General features: G+C 37.1%; 2 protein-coding genes across 7 annotated transcripts in view; one reads left to right on the forward strand and one right to left on the reverse strand.

Annotated features, from left to right (window-relative positions):
• The window catches only part of LOC109079154 (FCF1 rRNA-processing protein), a 28,608-nt gene extending 15,878 nt beyond the window's left edge, over positions 1–12,730 (reverse strand). The window contains exons 1-3 of the mRNA XM_019094319.2: positions 12,581–12,730; positions 12,416–12,483; positions 3,617–3,688 (exon numbers count right to left, since the gene is read on the reverse strand). Coding sequence (XP_018949864.1) covers positions 3,617–3,688; positions 12,416–12,483; positions 12,581–12,583 — 143 coding nt within the window. The 5' untranslated portion in view covers positions 12,584–12,730. The remainder of the gene's footprint in view (positions 1–3,616; positions 3,689–12,415; positions 12,484–12,580) is intronic.
• LOC109071571 (apoptosis-resistant E3 ubiquitin protein ligase 1-like) overlaps positions 12,635–21,379 on the forward strand; it is a 99,838-nt gene continuing 91,093 nt past the window's right edge. Inside the window, exons 1-4 of one of the 6 annotated variants that reach the window (XM_042774457.1) lie at positions 12,635–12,751; positions 14,627–14,876; positions 17,553–17,721; positions 18,078–18,298. In XM_042774457.1, the coding sequence (XP_042630391.1) occupies positions 14,729–14,876; positions 17,553–17,721; positions 18,078–18,298 (538 nt within the window). In that variant the 5' untranslated portion in view covers positions 12,635–12,751; positions 14,627–14,728. Of the gene's footprint in view, positions 12,752–13,202; positions 13,647–14,626; positions 14,877–17,552; positions 17,722–18,077; positions 18,299–21,379 lie in introns of those variants that run through there. The other 5 variants (XM_042774458.1, XM_042774459.1, XM_042774455.1 and 2 more) reach the window with 5 other exon arrangements.

Raw genomic sequence — 21,379 nt, forward strand, 5'->3', positions numbered from 1 at the left:
CCTATTCATAACTACAGCATTTTGCTTCGTTACTGAATGAATGAATGAATGATGCCTGGCTCATTAAGACAGCGACTTGCAGCTTATAGAGAATGAGGAGTTACATCACCATCTTTTCACTCCGAATTGCATTTTGGGAAGGCACCACCATATTAGTAGGATACGCCGTTTCCATGGTTACTTCTTATTCTCTATAAGGATAACTGCCTATCTTTTGTTTTGTTTTTGCCTTTACGTTAAACAATCATTCATTCTTTACTGTATCGTTTGCAGGAAAGAGAAGCTATTTAATCGCACTCCATGATAATTCGATTTTTTTCTCTTAGGTTTTGTAGAATTCGGTTTAAAATGATAACGTTATCTTATTAGCGTGAAAACAGTGTCGCCCGCTCGACACTCACTGCTGCTTCAGCCATAATATGGTAGATTATCCAAATAAAAGTATGTGTTTAACATGCTGACAGAAGTCAATCCATTTCTTTGTTGGAAACTTTTAAATGACAAAGTATAATTGTCTTCATTATAAATATTCATTTTTCCATGGCCACAGAGGAGAATCATAGATTGTTGTCACAATAAGCAAACAGTCACAAACTCACTGTACTTTTTATATTTATTTCAACAAATGACAAGCAAAATCAAATCCCTAGGAGCTTGTGAATAGTTCTGTAGCATTTTAAAATGCTGGTTTAATGTACTGAGACAGTGAGGCAACGTGACATTAAACGTAAAGCGTTTTCCTCTCTTTAGAAAACCGTAATGTAGAAAGTTTATGGATTAAGACAGTGATATTTAAAGTTCATATTTTGGGCTCATCTGTTTTTCTGCACATATTATGCTTTCTTAGTAAGATGTGTGTACTGTCTCGGTGCATTAAGCACGTTCTTTATATGAGAGTATAATGGTTAACGTGTAAATAAACGCCTTGTGTTCACATTTTGAGCTTGTATGCATATATGCACATAGTATATGCTTCACAATTTTGTCTTTATCACTGTCTTGGTACATTAAGCCACTTTAAGCATTTTAGAAAGTCTCCTGTTCAAGTTCTGTTAATTCACAAGCCTAGTGAGAGTCACATGCTCGCAAGGAAGGTAATGTTAACTATTAAACCAACAAAATCAAAACTTTCAAAAACACACCGCGATATGATTCTTTTATTGAGTGAGAGTCAGTGGGTTTAATCAGTGACATTAATAGATTTACTATTCGGCGTCTTCTCTGCGACCTCCTTCCCTTGGTGTTTGTACACATAGAAAGGGTCAAAAAACATACTGCATTGTCCAGTTTTCTATCAAAACGATAATCTGAGTTACTATAGCAATTCTCGATGTAACATGAATGACATACACTGGTGACATTTTTCACAACAACAACACGACAAACAATCAAATACTGCCTAAACTCAATAGCGGAAAGGCAGCACTGTCCTGCAAGTATGGCGGATAAACAAAGTAGTTTCCCAGAACTCAACGCGGCGTTACGTCACATTCTTATTCTCTATTGGCGGTTTTATTTTTAAATCTACAAGTATTACTTCGATTTGCCATCATTTATTGCTTTATTATATTAATAATACACTTAATGGAATGTTAAGAATATGACAAATAATAAGGACAGAAAATCCTACTTATGGTTCCCTCCACAAGGCTGAAACGCAGAGGAGATAGCCCTTTCTCAGTGATGGGCCCTAGATTGTGGAACAGCCTGCCAGCACCACTTAGGCCTCGTTTACACTGCCAGTTAAATGTGACCCAATTCCGATTTTTTGCTCATATGTGACACAGATCGGATCTGTTCTATGACAGTATAAATGTATTTGTACATTTTCTCCGCTCGCGCTGACTGTCATCCGAAGTGTGCGCGTATAACAGCGCTTCTGATGGCACGCAATCCCAATAAATACATACATATACAGAATTACACTATTTCCGTGTTCATGCAAACATCATCTGCTCTGTCTTAAGTAAACGCTTATGGAACGGTTTGGGGAAAACATCTGATGTGTAACATTATATTAGATCCATGCATTACAGTATAGGACATCTGTATCATCATAATGTTAATCTAACAATAAAAGAAAAGAGGGCATCACTCGCTGCACTTCATTGAACTGCTTTTGCAGTTTTAATAATCAATTTATTTGTAATGAACACACAAGTTGTTTTTACATTTGATTGTTTTTTGTACATGAATGCTTTAGTTTAGATATAAAATGATAAAGGGAATGCATGTTTTGTTTCTTTCTAGGCTACTTGTACTGTTTTTTTTCTTTTGCATCTGTTCTTATTTATAATAGCAACGATAAAATAAAATAAAAAATAGCTGTATTGTGATTATTAATATAGTAATTAATAATAAGAAAAGACAGAGGACTTCACTATCGACTTCAAATGGGTGACATTTTTTGTCCAATTCCAACAAATCAAATCATTTTGAAGGTCTTTTTAATGGAGAAATTAATTTGTCACCCATTTTTTTTTTTTTTTTTTTACTTAATTGCTCATTGTGACTCGTTTTGTCAGCACAAGTCACATTATTCTCATGAGGAAGCATATGTGGAGGCAGTTAATGTGGTTTCAGGCGGTATGGCAAGTGTAAACACATGAATCGGATATGCTTTGTATTTAACCCGTCCAAGTGCACACACACACCGAGGAGCAGTTAAGCCCAATTTATACTTCTATTTATACTTACGCCATAGGATGACGTGCACCTCTCCAAAAATCTAACAGCGCGTCAATTCTATGCGGACAGCAAGTGGTGTGATTGGTCTGCTACAATCCCTCCCTCCCTTCGTATGTGCTTGAGTTTTGTGTGTGTTTATGTGCACTTTAATATATTTTAATGTTAGACTCATCACATCAGTAGTTGTTCACGACCAACAATTTTGATCTGCCGTGGTACAAGTCCTTGTGGAGATTGAAAGAATGCCATATCTTTTCCTGTTCCGTTGTTGTCTCTTTTTGTAGTTTTAAATAATGATTTAATGATTTGATATTTATTTGCTGCCATCACGGCTATAGTGATTCTCAGACGAGCCGCTTTTTCTTCGGCTTTTGTTGTGGTACTGCAGGTTACACCTGCAGTAAATGAAGGTTAAATGAAAACTGACGCATAGCCTTCGGCGTAGGTTCAACGCAGAAGTATAAATCAGCCTTTAGGGTTTTGGTGCCTTGAGGGTCTCACCTCAGTCATGGTATTGAGGGTGGAAGAGAGCGCCGATCATTCACTCCCCCCACCTACAACCTGTGCCAGTACAAAAACCCGAACTCACTCCCCCCACCTACAACCTGTGCCAGTACAAAAACCTTTTGTTTTGGTACTGCAGGTTACACCTGCAGTAAATGAAGGTTAAATGAAAACTTCGCACTAGCCTTCGGCCCACCTAATCAGCCTGTTTTGGTGCCAGTACACCTCAGTCATTGGTATTGCAAACCCGAACCCCGTACAAAACAGTACAAAAACCCGAACCCGACTCTCTCACCATTGGGCCACAACTGCTCCCATACATCATGTCATTCAAATAAGCATATTGCAATTTCTGCAGTTTATGAATCAGCATGCATCAACAGATGAAAAGTAACGCAGTTAGAAATACTGAATTCAAACTTACACTTCTTTTTCTTTAATGACTGAGGGATCTTCCTTCTTCTTCTTTTGTGTTTTTGCCCTGTCCTGTTCTTTTCTGGAAAAAAAGCATGGACAAAGGTTATGAGCAAAGTTATGAGATGCTAGTTTTTTTAATGTTGTTTCATGCAAGAGACACTGCAAAAGATGCAAGACGTGAGCACAAAGTTCAAACACACCTGTCAAATTAAATTTTATCGCCAGCCCCATTGCAAGTGTGAAATGTATTGAAAGATTATAGCCCCTTTCACACCGCATGTTCAACACGAAAAATTGCCTGAACATTGCCGGATCACCTTCTGTGTGAATGCAAACACGTCCTGGGATCGATCCCGGGTTGGGGACCTAGTAACATTGCTGGGTTCAGTCCCGGAACGAGCAATGTGTGAACAAAAGCCAGAACAAATGCTGTGTCGTAGTGATGACGCACGTTATCGTGCGACTCTTTTACCTGGTGTTTTGAAGGCAGAGTTTGTGACGAAAAATTTTCTTATCAAAGTGATACAATTTTGTGTTGCAAAAATGATATACCATCCTGAAAGTAAAAAAAAAAAAAAAAAAAGTGTATACATTAAGTTGTTGTTAAAGTTGTTGTTAAAGTTAAAGTTATTCGCAAAACTACTGCCAGGTGGCGCAAAGGCACGGGTTGCAAACTGACTGTAATCGTAAAATGTTAGTTTGTAAACGGAGATGAAACGACGAAGTAAAACAACAATAACATTATAATATAACATTGTAACATACCATTAGAAAGTTTACAGTAGGTTAATTTCAAAACGTGATATAGTCTTAGGCTACAGTCTACGCGTCAAAAATGAAAAGACATTTACACAAAGGCTCTTACTGCATGCTATTGTTATTAAACAGTATATTATATATATTATATATATATATATATATATATATATATATATATATATATATATATATATATATATATATATATATATATATATATATATATATATATATATATATATATATACACACACATATATACACACACACGCATCAGTGTTGGGGAAAGTTACTTTTAAAAGTAATGCATTACAATATTGCGTTACTCCCTAAAAAAATAATTACGTTACTTAGTTACTTTTTATGGAAAGTAGTGCATTACGTTACTTTTGCGTTACTTTTTAAATATGAGCAGGTCTTTGTTGTTTTTAATATAAGAAGTTCTATTTATAGCAAATGTTTAAAGCCTTTTCACACCAAGAAGTGTGATGAATAAACCTCAGGCTGAAGGAAAAGTAAATTCACGTCTGTACAGTAGCACACAGGAGAAGGTACAACACTCTTCAGCAATAAAAAAAACAATGTGCAATGTAAGCACAACTGTTAGTTTATCTAAAGTCATTTTTGCTTATTAGTATGGTTGAACTGGATCATCAAAGGTCAGCAGCAAAGACACTAGTTAATAAAATGGGATTAGATACATTTTGTTTTATTTAACATTTAATTATTGCAGGTTTGTGTCATATTCTAAGTTTGCATTTCATTGTTTTAATTAATTTTTGATGAATACTAACTCTAAATTTTTTGTGAGTAGGATGAATTAATGCACATTCACATTTAGTCTAGAACTACATCATGTTCACACAGTGCACACAACGCTTCTGTACTTCTGATTTCTCCCAATATGGGGACAGGAGATTTGTCAGTCAATAAATGGAAAAACAAAGAAACTGGCATTACTTTTTTGAAAAAGTAACTCAGATATTTCCTTGTAAATTAAAAAAGTAATGCGTTACTTTACTAGTTACTTGAAAAAAGTAATCTGATTACGTAACTCGAGTTACTTGTAATGCGTTACCCCCAACACTGATACACACATACATACACACAGATCAAAAGGTAAATGTTTTCATTTCAGTTCGTTCTTGGCAAAAAAAAAAAAAAAGAATTCCATACACATATGCAGAGCGAAATGAGAACAGTTCAGCATTTAGAAGTAATTATTAACTCTGCTATTATTCTTGGTTTTTCAAGAATTATGCCTTTACTGTGTGACCAAAAATGAAGTGTTTCAGCTGTTTGATCGCACTTGTGCCTCACGTGCACATATTCATTGGAAACAGCGCAGCCGTTTGTGCCATAAGGCGTGAGTAGCAGTCCACTTTGGCATATTTTTTGCTCATAATGATTTTTTTCTGTCGATGCTGAAACACGTGTGAACTACAAAGCCTATTTTACCTAATGAATAATAGTTTAGCTTCAAAATGGGCAACATCACGAATATGTTTGGATTTAATTTAAATAACATTTGGATTTGTCCCGAATGAAAGAGGTAAGCCCAACCTTATGTTTCACTTTGAATTATTATTATTATTTTTTTTTTTTTTGTTTATAGCTAAGCCTATATTATTATATACTGCAATTATATTTATCCATTAGAATTATATATTTTCTATTTTTGTTCTGTTCTGATAGTTAAATTTAAAGGATTTTTGTAAAGTGAGGTGAACTAAAAAATATCCTGTTGGTACATTATAACATTATTAGGCCTGCCGTTATTATTTCTGAATGTAATAAAATGCGACTTATACAGGTCCTTCTCAAAAAATTAGCATATTGTGAAAAAGTTCATTATTTTCCATAATGTAATGATAAAAATTAAAACTTTCATATATTTTAGATTCATTGCACACCAACTGAAATATTTCAGGTCTTTTATTGTTTTAATACTGATGATTTTGGCATACAGCTCATGAAAACCCTCAAAAAATTAGCATATCATGAAAAGGTTCTCTAAACGAGCTATTAACCTAATCATCTGAATCAACTAATTAACTCTAAACACCTGCAAAAGATTCCTGAGGCTTTTTAAAAACTCCCAGCCTGGTTCATTACTCAAAACCGCAATCATGGGTAAGACTGCCGACCCGACTGCTGTCCAGAAGGCCATCATTGACACCCTCAAGCGAGAGGGTAAGACACAGAAAGAAATTTTCTGAACGAATAGGCTGTTCCCAGAGTGCTGTATCAAGGCACCTCAGTGGGAAGTCTGTGGGAAGGAAAAAGTGTGGCCAAAAAACGCTGCACAACGGGAAGAGGTGACCGGACCCTGAGGAAGATTGTGGAGAAGGACCGATTCCAGACCTTGGGGGACCTGCGGAATCAGTGGACTGAGTCTGGAGTAGAAATATCTATAGCCACCGTGCACAGGCGTGTGCTTTTGAACCAGAAACAGCGGCAGAAGCGCGCCTGACCTGGGCTACAGAGAAGCAGCACTGGACTGTTGCTCAGTGGTCCAAAGTAGTTTTTTCGGATGAAAGCAAATTTTGCATGTCATTCGGAAATCAAGGTGCCAGAGTCTGGAGGAAGACTGGGGAGAAGGAAATGCCAAAATGCCTGAAGTCCAGTGTCAAGTACCCACAGTCAGTGATGCTCTGGGGTGCAATGTCAGCTGCTGGTGTTGGTCCACTGTGTTTTATCAAGGGCAGGGTCAATGCAGCTAGCTATCAGGAGATTTTGGAGCACTTCATGCTTCCATCTGCTGAAAAGCTTTATGGAGATGAAGATTTTGTTTTTCAGCACGACCTGGCACCTGCTCACAGTGCCAAAACCACTGGTAAATGGTTTACTGACCATGGTATTACTGTGCTCAATTGGCCTGCCAACTCACCTGACCTGAACCCCATAGAGAATCTGTGGGATATTGTGAAGAGAAAGTTGAGAGACGCAAGACCCAACACTCTGGATGAGCTTAAGGCCGCTATCGAAGCATCCGGGGCCTCCATAACACCTCAGCAGTGCCACAGGCTGATTGCCTCCATGCCACGCCGCATTGAAGCAGTCATTTCTGCAAAAGGATTCCCGACCAAGTATTGAGTGCATAATTGAACATAATTATTTGAAGGTTGACTTTTTTGTATTAAAAAACACTTTTCTTTTATTGGTCAGATGAAATATGCAATTTTTTTGAGATAGGAATTTTGGGTTTTCATGAGCTGTATGCCAAAATCATCAGTATTAAAACAATAAAAGACCTGAAATATTTCAGTTGGTGTGCAATGAATCTAAAATATATGAAAGTTAAATTTTTATCATTACATTATGGAAAATAATGAACTTTTTCACAATATGCTAATTTTTTGAGAAGGACCTGTACATGACATTTTTTTCCTCTCAAAAACTTAATTTATTTTTAGTGTTTTTAAAAATGAAAATGAAAATAGGCGATTAATCGGTTAAAATTTGTTACTGTTGGTTAACAAATTCATTGGTTAAATTTTGTTACTGTGGGTTAATCTAGGCTATGTTGTTAACCATTTACAAGTTTCGTGTTTATCCTGTTTTTTTCCATTGCATCTGAAAATTACTTTAAGAAACAAAAAAGCCTCCTCCCCCTAAAAAATTGTGCATGCACATTCACTTTGTGCGCTCTGGTGCGGAACCTGCCTCCCGCTTTGCTCATCTGTGGACAATTTAAAAATGTTTGATATATAACGGTTGCTGTCCCACTTTATACAGGAATTGTTCATTTTAAAAACAATCAACTTATATTGTTAGTTTCATGGTAACATGCAATCAAGGTTTTTAAACAATGGCACTCAAAGTTTTGAACTAAACATTATTTCAAGCATATAGCCTGTGAATGAATAAAAATGCATACTTTTCAATGAAAGAACACTTAAAGAGATTTTCACTTTTCACTTATTTTTTTTTCTCTCTCTATTTAACAGCATTAACTTACAATGAAATCTTTCTTCCTTCAGGTAGACTGAATGTTTTCCTGCCTTTCCTGGCTCATGATAAATAAGTTGCATTCGCCTCAAACTGATTTTGTAAAATCAAAACTTGCGGAAGGTGAACCTGGGTGCAGTTAGTCACGCTCGCTGTGCAGCGGGAGCAGCTGGCAGAGGATAACGCTTGGTCTTAAAGCCTTCCTTAAATGCCTATGTTCACAAATAACAATGATTTTTGCAAAAAGAATGATTAGTTATCAATTGAGAATTTGTTATTATTATGGTCTGGTAAAATAATAATATGGGCTGGAAGAAAATAATAATTAAAAAGAGTAGGGCTGCTGTGAGTACAGGCAGCATATTTCAACCCATGACGACAACACAGCCCTCATGGCCAAAAAACAGACCGACCCAACGGGAATCCTCCTGGTGCTGCTGATTAGCCAATCTCGGGCATTTAAACACTATAATAAACACACAAGAATTATCTGCTTGATGACAAGGTTATTTTTATTATTGCGAAGTGAGATGAATGAAGAGCGTGTCTGGAGAAGGGAATTTTGGTTTATCAAGTTAGTCAGTGATTTTAGCAACACAGGTTCAAATCCCGTTTTGTGGTGTTTTTTTATTTATATATAATAAAATAATATATTAAATTATTAATACAAATGTGTTCTGCAGTCCGCTGGTTTATGTTACACCATTTTTTTATTTTATTTTATGTCCATTTTACACTAAGCAACCAATAGCGACTAAATTAAGTCCAGCTGGAGACGGTTGGGGTTTGGGGGTAGTTCTGTATAGCTTGTGGGGGTTGAAAAATAAAGGTGTGAATCTCTTGCTCTTTCATATGGACAGTGTCTGATGAGGGTTTCAAACTTGCAGAGCAGGTATAGGCAAAGTGTTTTCGTGCCTTGTTGGGTTTGGCTTTTGCAATTTCTGCAACTGCATAGGCCTAAAGAGTATTATATACAATATAATATGTTTTTGTTTTATCTCAGGAGAGATGAGGCGCTTCTGAGAGAGAGAGAGAGACAAAGAAACTGGCGAAAGAGCGCATCTACCAAAGAGACAAAAACTTTTGTTCTTAAATGTATAGCCTATGCTGCTTTGTACTATTTTCAGTTTTAATTGTACGCAGCATCATGCAGGCCTAATTATTTTTAGTTTGATTATCGGGCAATTCCAGCGTTACTGACGTGACATTCACAGTCAAAACCTGAAATATAAATTCTCACACGGACGGACGGAAATGTACGGACTTGACAAAAAAGACCAGTTTTTGGCAAACAACATTTTGTAAACTTTCTGTGATTCACAATGCACAAACCAGAAGCAACAATATCTGCAAATGGAGAAGGGTTGACCATTCTCAAAACACAAAATATCAATTTTATTATAGTTATCTCAATTAAATTTAATTTAATGCAATTAAACTGCATCTCTCCGTTACGGACCGTTCTGAAAGCAGAATTTATACAAACGCGTATAAAATGCTTTAAAAACTTTATAAGAGATGTCTGGAGGGTATTTAATAGGTCTGCCCCCCATGTAAGATTTTTCTAGTTACTAGTAGTCGTTCATTTGTCATTATTCAACTAATCGCACATTTATATTAAATTAACAGTCTAATCAATAATGAGCCTTAGCTTATATATATCGCTTAAGCACATGCATTAAGTTTGCCACAAAGCACAAGCAAAAGTAGCCTAATAATTGTGAAAAAGGAGACATTTTAATTATTTATTAATAAACTAATGTTTTCTTGTCGGCTGCAAGATGAAATTCACGGTGCTGACTCATCTCCCCAGGATGCACATAATCAGTATTTGCTTTTGTTTTGAATTAGTTCGTTTAAAAGTAGACATTTCAAGCTTTTTGTCGATATACTGTATTTCTCATGTATGTAAGGCACCCCAGTTTTAAGTTATTTCATTTTCAGGAAAAAAAAAAAAAAAAGATCGCGAGGGTGCTTCCCTGTCATGCATGCGCATCAATTTTCAGCACAAATGCTTGAATATGAATAGCAAAAGAGCACATTTCTTTTAGGTTTCAGTATGGGATCTGCATTAAAAACAATTCTTCACAAGTCTACAGCCGAGACAGATGCAGTTATAACCTGTAAATTAAAGGCTATTTGACGTTTTAAAATGATCTAATGGCCGCTCCAATTCGTTGATTTTGATTGTTTTAATAAATCTCTTTTACATTAAATAATAAAGATACAAAGCAAGTTAGATATTATTGTACAAATAATTATAAAATGCTATAGACTGCGAATAAGATCGCAGTTTCACATTTTGCATATGCATTACAAAGTTAATTATTTTTTTTACATTCAATGATACAAAATAAAACCAAAAAAATTTGAATGATGAAAAAATATGTAGAAAGATAAGAATAAATGTTGTGCGTTGCACTCAGCATCATGCGCGCCGTGCAAATCTTGCACTCTGATATTTTAAGGAATAGAATACACTCCTGCATTTAAATGCGGCTGTATTTTTTTTTGGAGTTTTACTTAAATTGTATGAAAGCAAGTAAAGAAGGCTCCCTTTAAAATCGCTGAAGTTGCCAATTAATGAAGCTCTTTTTTACATTGTGTGCACTTTGTTGATTATAATAGGAGAACTTGAGTTTAAAAGAGAGGACATTTTATTAATCCATCCATTCTTTTCAATTTCAATGATTTAGCTAAATCGTGGCCAGGTTTAATTTATTCGTTTCTTGTTTTAGTTTGGCCTAAATAATGGGAGCAAAATTATTCAGTGCCTCACGTTTTACAAAAATAATGGAAATAATTTATAAAACAGGCAACAATTTTTTTAATCAGTGTACAGACATATCTTTTCCCTAAGTAGTTACCTGTCTAAATAAATGACAGGTAACGAATAAAGTATGTGCGTGTTTTATTCGGTTTTATTCATTCTAAGAAAGAACATAACTTATTAAGTAGGCTACTAAAGTTTCATCTGTGAATATTAAATATTTTAACTACAGTGTTTTTCTTTCATTTTCCTCTGACTGCAGCCGTCAAATGTAACAGCAGCGAGGCAAAGCTGATGGCTATTTGCGAAAATGTACTTTGATGCGTTTGTTTGATAACTTGTGGTTAAAGCACCACTCAGCAGTCAAAAGCTGCAAATACACTTTGCAGACGCGGCGGTAGAAAGCACACTCTGGTTGGCCACCTACTTATCGCAGATGTATCGCCTTCGATAATCAACGCGATATTGCGTAGCTTGTTAGTGATCTACGGCTCTGTCTATTATGTGCCGCTCCATTTGAAAGCAGGTGATGGAGATTTAGCGCTAATCACGGAACCGGCTTTACTGACGAGATGCGCATGATTATATCGTTAGATATATCGCCCAGCCCTAGCGGCGGCAACAACAATACTACCACGAGAATAAAAGGTACACCTTCTTTCTTTGCGTGAACATCTGGGCGGCGTTATGCAAATCTTCAAACATACTGACGTAGAGATGTGGGGGCGTGTTAGAACGAGACATTTCAGGGGGGCATGGACAAGTGTTAACTTTTATAAAGAATATCTCTTTGGATTTGAGACTTTAGTCTTTGCAACTTCACAGAGCTTCTTTATTCACCAAGAGCTTGTAACACTCCAACGAGAAAGGAAAATCTGAAATCACATCATATGACCCCTTTAAATGTATATTCTGAGAAAATTACAATGTTTTCTGACCTTAGATGCATTTAAACCTGTTGTAGGGGACTCCAACACAATATTAGGACACTTTAAAATACCATATGACCTGCTCTTTATCATCACAACCGACAAACATATGGAATACTCGGAGTCAGATACGCAAATGATTATATTTTGACGTCACTAAAGGGAAATAACCTGATTCATTAATAGTCATGTACACGCATCTTACTTGCTTTGTCAGGTTAGTGATGTGCATGTAAACGGAGTAACTGGTTATTTTAATAAGCTGATATTTATGATTTATCAGCTTACTGGTGTACATGTAAACGTGCTCATTTATATCAACATGTGAGAAGCATTTTAATCCATATGTTGTTTACAGATTAATAATAATAATAATGATGATGAAGATGATACTCACATCCTCTGATCCTTTAAACTGATCATTCTTTTCATGGCAGCAAATTTTTTCTGTTTCTTCTGTTTTCCCTAATTCACAAAAAGACAAGTTGTCATTAAACCAAAGAAGAAATAACGCTATTGTGTACATTGTTAAACATTACTGATAAACACTTTTTCACTTTACCATGACGGCTGTATATGCTCGAGATTAGCACACTAGTCCTCGTGTGGTACACTTTGCGACAAGGATTGACGTCAACATTATGCGACACAATGCACATTTTTCTTACGCCGCGTCATTTCCTGCGTCTTTTATGGTAGCGCTAGATCCTGTCCTCAATAGACATCCATCAAGGTAAATATCTAGAAGATAATACTGCAGCTGTTGTCTAAATATCAATAGTAAAGTATCTTACAGTACTTTTTAGTCTTATTGATTACTTTTAACGGCATTGTGGGTATTTCAGTACTGAGTGTTGTTGTTTTTTATGACACTATTTTCTACGTCGCATACGTTCTGTTTATGCCACTGCGATTCAGAGTTAAAGATATGTAGGTTTGGATTGTTATTTAGGCAACGTTAGGCAATATATGCTAACAATTCTCGGGGACTTTAGTTTTGTGTATTTTGCTTCACTAGTATGCACTGATGTAATAGATTAAAATTAAAGTTTGTACTGATAACAGGACTTTAATGTTCAACGACCAAAATGGCATTATAGCAGAGCTGCAGTAATTATTATTTAGCAGAAGTATGTCACTCAGTAAAACTAAGAGTACACAGGGAATCAGAATGGATGCAAGGTTGTTATTGTAAAATGTATTCATGTTAAATTATTAATTTTAATTATTAATGTTGCAGCATTTTGCTAAAATGCTTTATTTTTTGACATAAGTCTGTTCTCTAGTCTATACCCTATAATGACCAAGCAAAAACCAAGCCATGAGGCAAAGCAGATTTGTGGTAACCTTGCAAATTAAAAAGACAATATGAAAATGCATACCAGAGCAAAAACTAAGCCATGTGGTCAAAGGAACAGACACAGGATTGTCACAGATCTCGAGAAGGCTACAACATTTTCTGCGGCATTGGAAGCTTCCCAAAAGCACAGTGGCCTCCATAAATCTGACATTGAAGAAGTTTGGAATAAGCAGAATTGTTCATAGGATAGGCCATTCTGGCCAAACAGAACAATCAGGGGAGTCATGACCAAGAACCTGACATTCACTGGTTGAGTTCCAGAGATCATGTGAGTAGATGGAAGAAACTTGGACAACCATCCCTGCAACACTCCATCAATCAGAGATTTAAACTTGGAATTTGCAAAACAAACAAACAAAAAAAAACTCTCAGGCTGTGAGAAAAATAATTAATGGAATTGAGGCCTCTGTCTGGAGGAAACCAGGAACTGCTCATCGTCTGTGTAATATTATCTCAATGGTAAAGGTAGCATCATGCTGTATTTCAGAGGCAGGAACTGGGGGACTGGTCACCGTAGAAGGAAAGCTGAATATAGCAAAAAACAGAGATATTTTTTTTAAGGGATAGTTCACCTAAGCATGAAAATTAAGTCATCATTTATACACTCTTGTGTTGTTACAAAACTGTTTTCTTTTTATGTGGAACATAAAAGAAGATATTTTGAGAAATATCTTTTTTGTCAATATTATGGAAGTCATCGCCAATATTGTTTGGTTCCCAAAATTCATCAAAATATTGAGGTGTGCAAACTTGTCACATCAACCCCTTGACCTGAGGCTTTAATGGCTGCTAAATGTGCTTCAACTAAGCATTAAAGGGTTAGTTCACCCAAAAATTACAATTCTGTTATTTACTCATCCTTAAGTTATTCCAACCCTTTATCAGTTTCTTTCTTCTGTTGAACACAAAAGAAGATATTTTGAATAATGTTGGACATGAATGTTGTTGTTGTCTATGCTAGACGCAACAAAGCGACCGTTTCAGACCATTTGACCTTTCTGTCAGCATGCCATTAATAGAACAAGGCATCAGTTTACTGATGGAGATTTGTCGCTTACATTGTCCCAGCTTAGTTTTATTGTCTTTAATCACGTCGCATCATGTTGTACAACTCACGTCCAGTGTAGACACAGTGCAAGGCTGTGACAATGAAATTTAAGTACTTTCTGAATGCACTGCAAATATTTGTACTTAATCAAATAATGCTTCACAGATCCTAAATTATATGTATGCTGTCCTTTTCCCCAGTAGGAGAAGACATGAGAGAAGTACTCGGGACCAGATAGGACAGCAGAAAGCAAGGCAGACCCTGAGCTCACAGAGGTCTGAGTGGAGCCTAAACATGGTCTAATGGACCATCTCTTTTTGCTGACCTTTGTCTTCTGTTCAATCTCGTGGATTTTCTTCTGGGAGGTACGCTGGAAGAAAAGCAAGGAAAATCTGATTGAAGAATGGCTGCAGAGACAAAGCCTATCCGAATACAAGTATTTGTTTGAAGGTTAGTTTAAGACTTAAAAAGCAAACACTCTTATCTTTTATCTCACATCTTATTATGTTTGACACTGCTCATACTTAATCCGGGGTTAACAGTTAGTTCTGTTTATTAATAATCATACCATTGACCACTGAAAATGTGTGCAATTTAAAGGGATAGTTCACCCAAAAATGAAAATTACCCCATAATTTACTCACCCTGAAGCCATCCTATGTGTATATGCAGGGCCTGAATTTGTTTGGGGGGGGGGGGGGGGGGGGGGGGTTGGGTATTTTTTTAGACATTTTTAAATTACAATCATCCAACCTTAATGTTTCGTCACCCAGTGTATTTGTGTTTTTACAATTAATGATGTTGTTGATTCATATTTATATTGTTAGGAAGATGCTTAAAAAAACCTTTCAATCTCTGAATTGAATTTATTTTAACTAAGAAAGACAAGTAAACAGTCAGTAATAAAATAACAATAGATTCATGACAAGTAATGGCACAAACAAATACAATAATAAGATATAACTAAAATGAACTGCTTTCAGGTAGGTTTCATGTAGGTTTCACGTTTAAATATTTGCTGGAATTTCCCGTGTTACAAATGCAGAAACTGTGGGAATCAGTAGAATTATCTGCAATCCCGTGCTGAAATTCAAGCCCTGATATGACTTTTTTTCTTTGATGAATCCAATCGGAGTTTTATTAAAAAATGTCCTGGCTCCTCCAAGCTTTATAGTGGCAGTGAATTGGTGTTATTTTACAATAGTCAATTGTACAATATAACCTCCACCAGGCTTCTAGTGTGCATGTTTATGACCAAACTGTCAGAAACTGACTTCATGAGGGTGGGATGAGGGCCTGACATCCTATAGTGGGATGGAACACTCCTCTGCAGCACTATCACTTTCATTGATCAGTAGTCAGATCTAGCCTAGTCAATGCAAAACATTACATTAATTTATTCATAATTAATTTACTCATTTAACGTTAACGGATAGCCAGGCAGACATAAAGCAGTGACAGGCAGACACACATAAAGGTGTCCTGTAAGAAAAGATGTTTCCCATTTTTGTTACATTTTCACCTGTACAAGTGAACAACACTGAGCATCGGCAAATAATGAGGTGAGTTGGAGTGATGTCACCGCCCCTCTTCATCTGATTGGCTAGAGGAGGAGCTGTCAATCTAGAACTAGTGGACCAATGATGTCACTTAAGCCCGCCCTGATTTACATGAAACTCTAACCGCAACATTTGGAAAAGCAAGCGCAGAACATAGAAACAAGAGCGAAGGGAAGTTAAGGATGGGAATACAGAATATGAGTTTATGAGCAGAAAATGTCTGAGAGCAGAAAAATAGAGAAATATAACCAATGAAAACGTTATTTTGTGCGCAAGTCAGACAATATTTGCATTAATATTCCAATTTTGTGTTATTTTGATTTTAAACGTGTTTAAAGTTTTGATTCATGCTTACTTTTTTTTAAAATGCGTTATTATTTTTTGGATTTGCGCTTATTATTTTTCAATCCGTGACTATTGTTTGCTATTCTGAAAACTTTGCTTTCATTTTTGAATCTTGTACATTTTATTTTTACTTGCGTTTTTAAATTTTGTTTTCACGCTTGATATTTTTTTTTTATCCGTGACTGCAATACTTTAGGCGGGATTCTGATCCCATAGATGCGCTCTCTTCATAAAAGCACTGAGATGAGGTGACCTCAAAAGGAGCAAATCTAGCTCTCTTGCGGGCTCTACAAGCACCTCCTGCATATGCCACTGTGGGAAACACCGCTTCTGTTATGAATATTATGAAATATTTTAATTTGAATGTTGGATTGAAATTAACGCTGTTATTAGAGTAGTTAATCGTTAGCATAAGCACGGCTAATGCATTTATAATGAGCAATAGAATTAAGTTTCTTTATTAACTATTTAATGCTCCTATAACTTTTATTAGGGTAAAAACTTATGATATTTACTATTTTTACACACCAGAGGCTTTTTAATGAATTGTGAATCTAAAATATATGTGTTACAGAATGTACAAATTAACACGATTTGTGTCAAATCAGTCAGAAAAGCAGTTTCAGGCTTTTTTTTTAATTTATTTTCAAAATCCCTTTAAATATGTACACAGTTTGGATTAAATGAAAGTATAGTCAAATTTTTTAATTAGCATGTTTTTGTGTTTTGCTTTGGTACCGAAATTGGTACAGAGAATCGTAGTTTTTCAGTGGTATTGGTACCGAATACTGAAATTTTGGTACCGTGACAACATTATTAGGGCCCTGTTTCACCCTATGGATTAGTGAACTTAACGGACATTCAGGCAGTGACTATTCACAAAACCACAAGTGCACATGAAATGGGCCATTTGGGACAGGGCCTTAGATCTGCCTCAATTTTTGAGGGCAACTGTTATAACAATTTTTTTGCTATTAAGTGAAGAAAAGTTAGTTTAGAATTTAGTTGTGAAAGTGCACAATATTCTAGCATAGGTTGTCCATGGAGGCATTCTATGGTTGTTTTTTTTTTTTTTTTTTTTTTTTTTCTTGTTAAACATTATCTTGGAAGATATTTTATCTTGGTAGAAAAATTAAAGTAGGTAAAGGCCAATAATCCTTAAATATCTTCCATGATAAGAATATTATAAAATTTTCTTTCAATTATTTTACTTCAATTAAAGATGTTCAGACTCTGGAGGAGCTGAGTTTATGTGTGCTGTCTCGACTGGAGGAAGTGGTAAAGGCAAAGCATCACTGGAGGGAGATTACTGAGGCCCAAGTGCAGCTTCTTAGAGACTTTGCCTTCCAGGAGTGGCTTTGTTCCCAGAGTCTGGAGCACTACTATCACACGTGAGTGCACATACACATTATTGTCACTCAAAAAACATTAACAGCTACGTATAGCTTTCTAGCAGAAGAATGAGAAGAAGAAATTGCATTGTTAGTGATTTTTCAGATTTCAGAGTTTGTTTATTGTGAGTGATAGATGGAAGAATGAGAAGTCTGATGAAGCAAGGTTTAAGTGCACCCTTAAATGATGAGGATGCTCCTTACCATGTTACTTCTGAGAAATTACAGCTCCTGTAGTCATCTCTGATGTGTTTGTCTGCTTGATAAATGGCATAGAAAGTCAGGAAGTTTTGCAAACGTCCATTCATTCCTCTGTCCTATCTGTTATTTAATGGGTCTTCCTTATATTTTGACAGCCTGAAGACCCTGGGCTGCACTACCCTGGATGATCTAGCACAGTTTGACAGCCAGCTTCAACTCTCTCTAGCTGCGTGGGGCTATTACTACGAGGATTACATCAAACTGTCCACAGGCGTGAGGGTCCTCCAGGCATCTAAGGGAAATAGAGATCAAGACTACGAGATTCAGTTGGTGCACAGCCTTGCTGAGAGGCGGCTGAATGAGAAGTGGTCTTTGGGTATGTATCCTATTGTTCAAATTTATTTATTCTTGTTTAAAGGTGCGTGATGTATGTAGGATTGACACCGAGTGTTTGAGCTAGGTAATGCAGTCCAAATTCAAAATATTGGAGAGGGTTTTTTTCATCCGGCCACTCCTCCTCAGACTTGACACACACGCAGGTTGCCAGATTGATGACACCAACAGGAACGAACGCACTTGACGATGAATGAAATGAAATATGATGTGTTTCCCGCCAACTGGCAACCCGGGGTGCCGAAATGCATTTGGGTAAATTGGCAGTGGGTGGGTTTCAAAACCAAAACATAGACTGATATTCCGGCCCGGAACGCACATTTTCAAAGGAGAATAACTGACTGTAGCATTGTTTTTCAGATAACCAAGTACGTTAACTTAGCATGTTTCTTAAATATCTGCAAACATATAATGGTATTTTTATGCTTTAGTAGAGTCAAAAACTTACATACACCTTTAAGTAATTTGTCAAAAACAGAGGTCATTTAGCAGACGCTTTTATCCAAAATGACTTACAAATTAGGAGAATAATAGAAGCAGCCAGACCAACAAGAGAGCAACAGTATACAAGTGCTGTGACAAGTCTCAGTTAGTCTAGCACAATACACATAGCATGGCGTTTTTTTTGATAGTTTTTTTTTTTATAAATAAATTAGAGCAAATATAATAGGTCAGGTGCATAATGTGAAAAAGATGTCTTTTTCAGACTCAGCTGTTCGAACTGAGATAGGCAGGTCATTCTACCAGCTGGGAACAGTCCAGGAAAACATCTGTGAGAGTCATTTATGCCTCTTTGGGATGGCATCACGAGGCGTCGGTCACTTGCAAGCTTCTGCAGGGCGCACAAGTCTGAACTAGTAAGTTTAGGTATATTGGTGCAGCACCAATGGTTGTCTTGCAGGCAAACATCAATACCTTGAATTTGATGTGAGTGGCTATTGGCAGCCAGTCCAAACTGATGAAGAGAGGCATGACGTGGGCTTTCTTTGGCTTGTTGAAGACCACTCTCGCTGCTGCATTCTGGATCACTTGAAGAGATAGTACATGCTGGAAGGCCCGCCAAGAGAGCATTACAATAGTCCAGTCTGGAGAGAACAAGGACAAGGAGTTGTGCGGCCTGCTGTGATAGGAAGGGTCTTACCTCCCTAATGTTGTATAACTGTGCGTTCACACCGCCGGCGTCGAGAGCGTCAAAAATCGCTCTGGCCGCCCTGCTCACAACGCTGCAGAAAGATTCGTGAGCGCTCTGACGCTCTGACGTAGATCGAATGCTTATCGTGTATTTAAAGTGGCCGCAAAGCAAACAAGCTTGTTGATCTTGTGCAGACTGACCACAATGAGCGTAACGTTATAAGTTAACCTCATTAAATATTGTTGTGGACGAAGTATTAAGATCCTTTACCTAATGATGTATAAAGCACTGTAAAAATACTCTGATGCAAGTAAAAGTCCTGCATTAAAAATGTTACTTAAGTAAATATAATCAAGTATAAACATTACTTAATGTACGTATAATCAAGGAAATTTTTAAAAAAGTAAACTGGGACTACTGTAGCCTAGTATTATTTATTATATCATTAGATTATTATTCTTATATCGTTACTGCACATCAGCAACTCACCAGAAACATGAACAATTTCAGACACCTTGGTCCACGTATCATTTTTAATTAATTTTTTTATGTCCCTGTACGCAAACAGGGACACATCATAGATTACTGCCAACCCCGCCACAGCAATAATCAACCTTTTGTTTTGAGAACTAATGTGGTTGGAGCTGCGTTCTCTATCCTCTCAAGCGGTGGACTTCTACGTTCTGATTGGTTGCTGCCCAACCGCGTCATAGATTATTACCATAAAGTTGCCCTGATTTCAACTCTCCTCGACGCTCTCAACGGCCAAGTCGCGCCGCGCCGCGCCGCTGCTCGACGCCGGCTCACATTGAAAATGAATGACTTCCGGCCAATTTGACGCTCTCGACGCTGGCGGTGTGAACGCACAGTAAGGCAAATCTGCAGTACCGGGCCGTTGTGAAGCTTAATTGATCATCAATCACAACTCCCAAGGTTCCTGGCTGTTCTGGCAGGAGTTATGGTTGACGAACCTAGCTGTATAGAGGAGTTGTAATGAAGTGCTAGGTTGGCTGAGACCATGAGCCAAACTGACCACGAGCAGTTGTGTCTTAGCAAGGTTAAGCTGAAGGTGATGTTCCTTCATCCAGCCAGAAATATGTGTCAGACATTTTGCAATGTGAACAGCTACTGTCGGTTTATCTGGTTGGAATGAGAAGTAGAGTTGAGTGTCATCATCATAGCCGTGATGGGAAAAGCCATGCTTCTGAATGACAGATCCTAATGATGACATGAAGATGGAGAAGAGAAGTTGTCCAAGCACTGAACCCTGAGGAACCCCTGTAGCCAAATTGGTTGTTGTCCAGGAGGTTGTTCTGTGCAAGAGAGTTGATGAAAAACGACTCGCTCAAGTGTCTATGCAATGAATGGAAGAAGGGTTACCGGTCTGTAGTTTTCTAAAAGTGCTGGATTTAGAGAGGGGTTCTTAAGCAGTGGGGTTACACAAGCCTGCTTAAATGCAATGGGAAATGCACCAATGTGAAGTGTTGATTATGTGAGTGAGCGCAAGTATAACTGAAGAAGAAATGGCCTAAAGGAGGTGAGTGGGGATAGGATCAAGCAGACAGGTAGTAGGATGATTGAAAAGAATATGTTTGGAATTGTCTGTCTCCGAGAGTGGAGAGAAGGAGGAGAGAGAGTGTGTATTTTTTTATTAAGTTTTTGTCATTTTGTGGTATGGAGTATTGGCTGCTGATGGTTCTTGTATTATTTATGAAGAATATTGCAAAGTCGTCAGCTGTAAGAGTTGATAAATTTTTTGATTTGTGCTGCTTCCTCTCTGTAGCCCTGAGCCTAGAGCGATTATTCACAGTGAACATCGCACAGCCAAGGGGCAGAGGGGGTAGTGCGTGCTGGTCTGGATGAAAGGGGCAAAAGTTGCCTAAGCAAAATGTTAGAGTGGAGCAAAGAGTTTCAGTAGCAGTGTCCAATGCT

Source organism: Cyprinus carpio, chromosome A17 (genome assembly GCF_018340385.1).
Source record: "Cyprinus carpio isolate SPL01 chromosome A17, ASM1834038v1, whole genome shotgun sequence".
NCBI classification, from domain to species: Eukaryota; Metazoa; Chordata; class Actinopteri; order Cypriniformes; family Cyprinidae; genus Cyprinus; species Cyprinus carpio.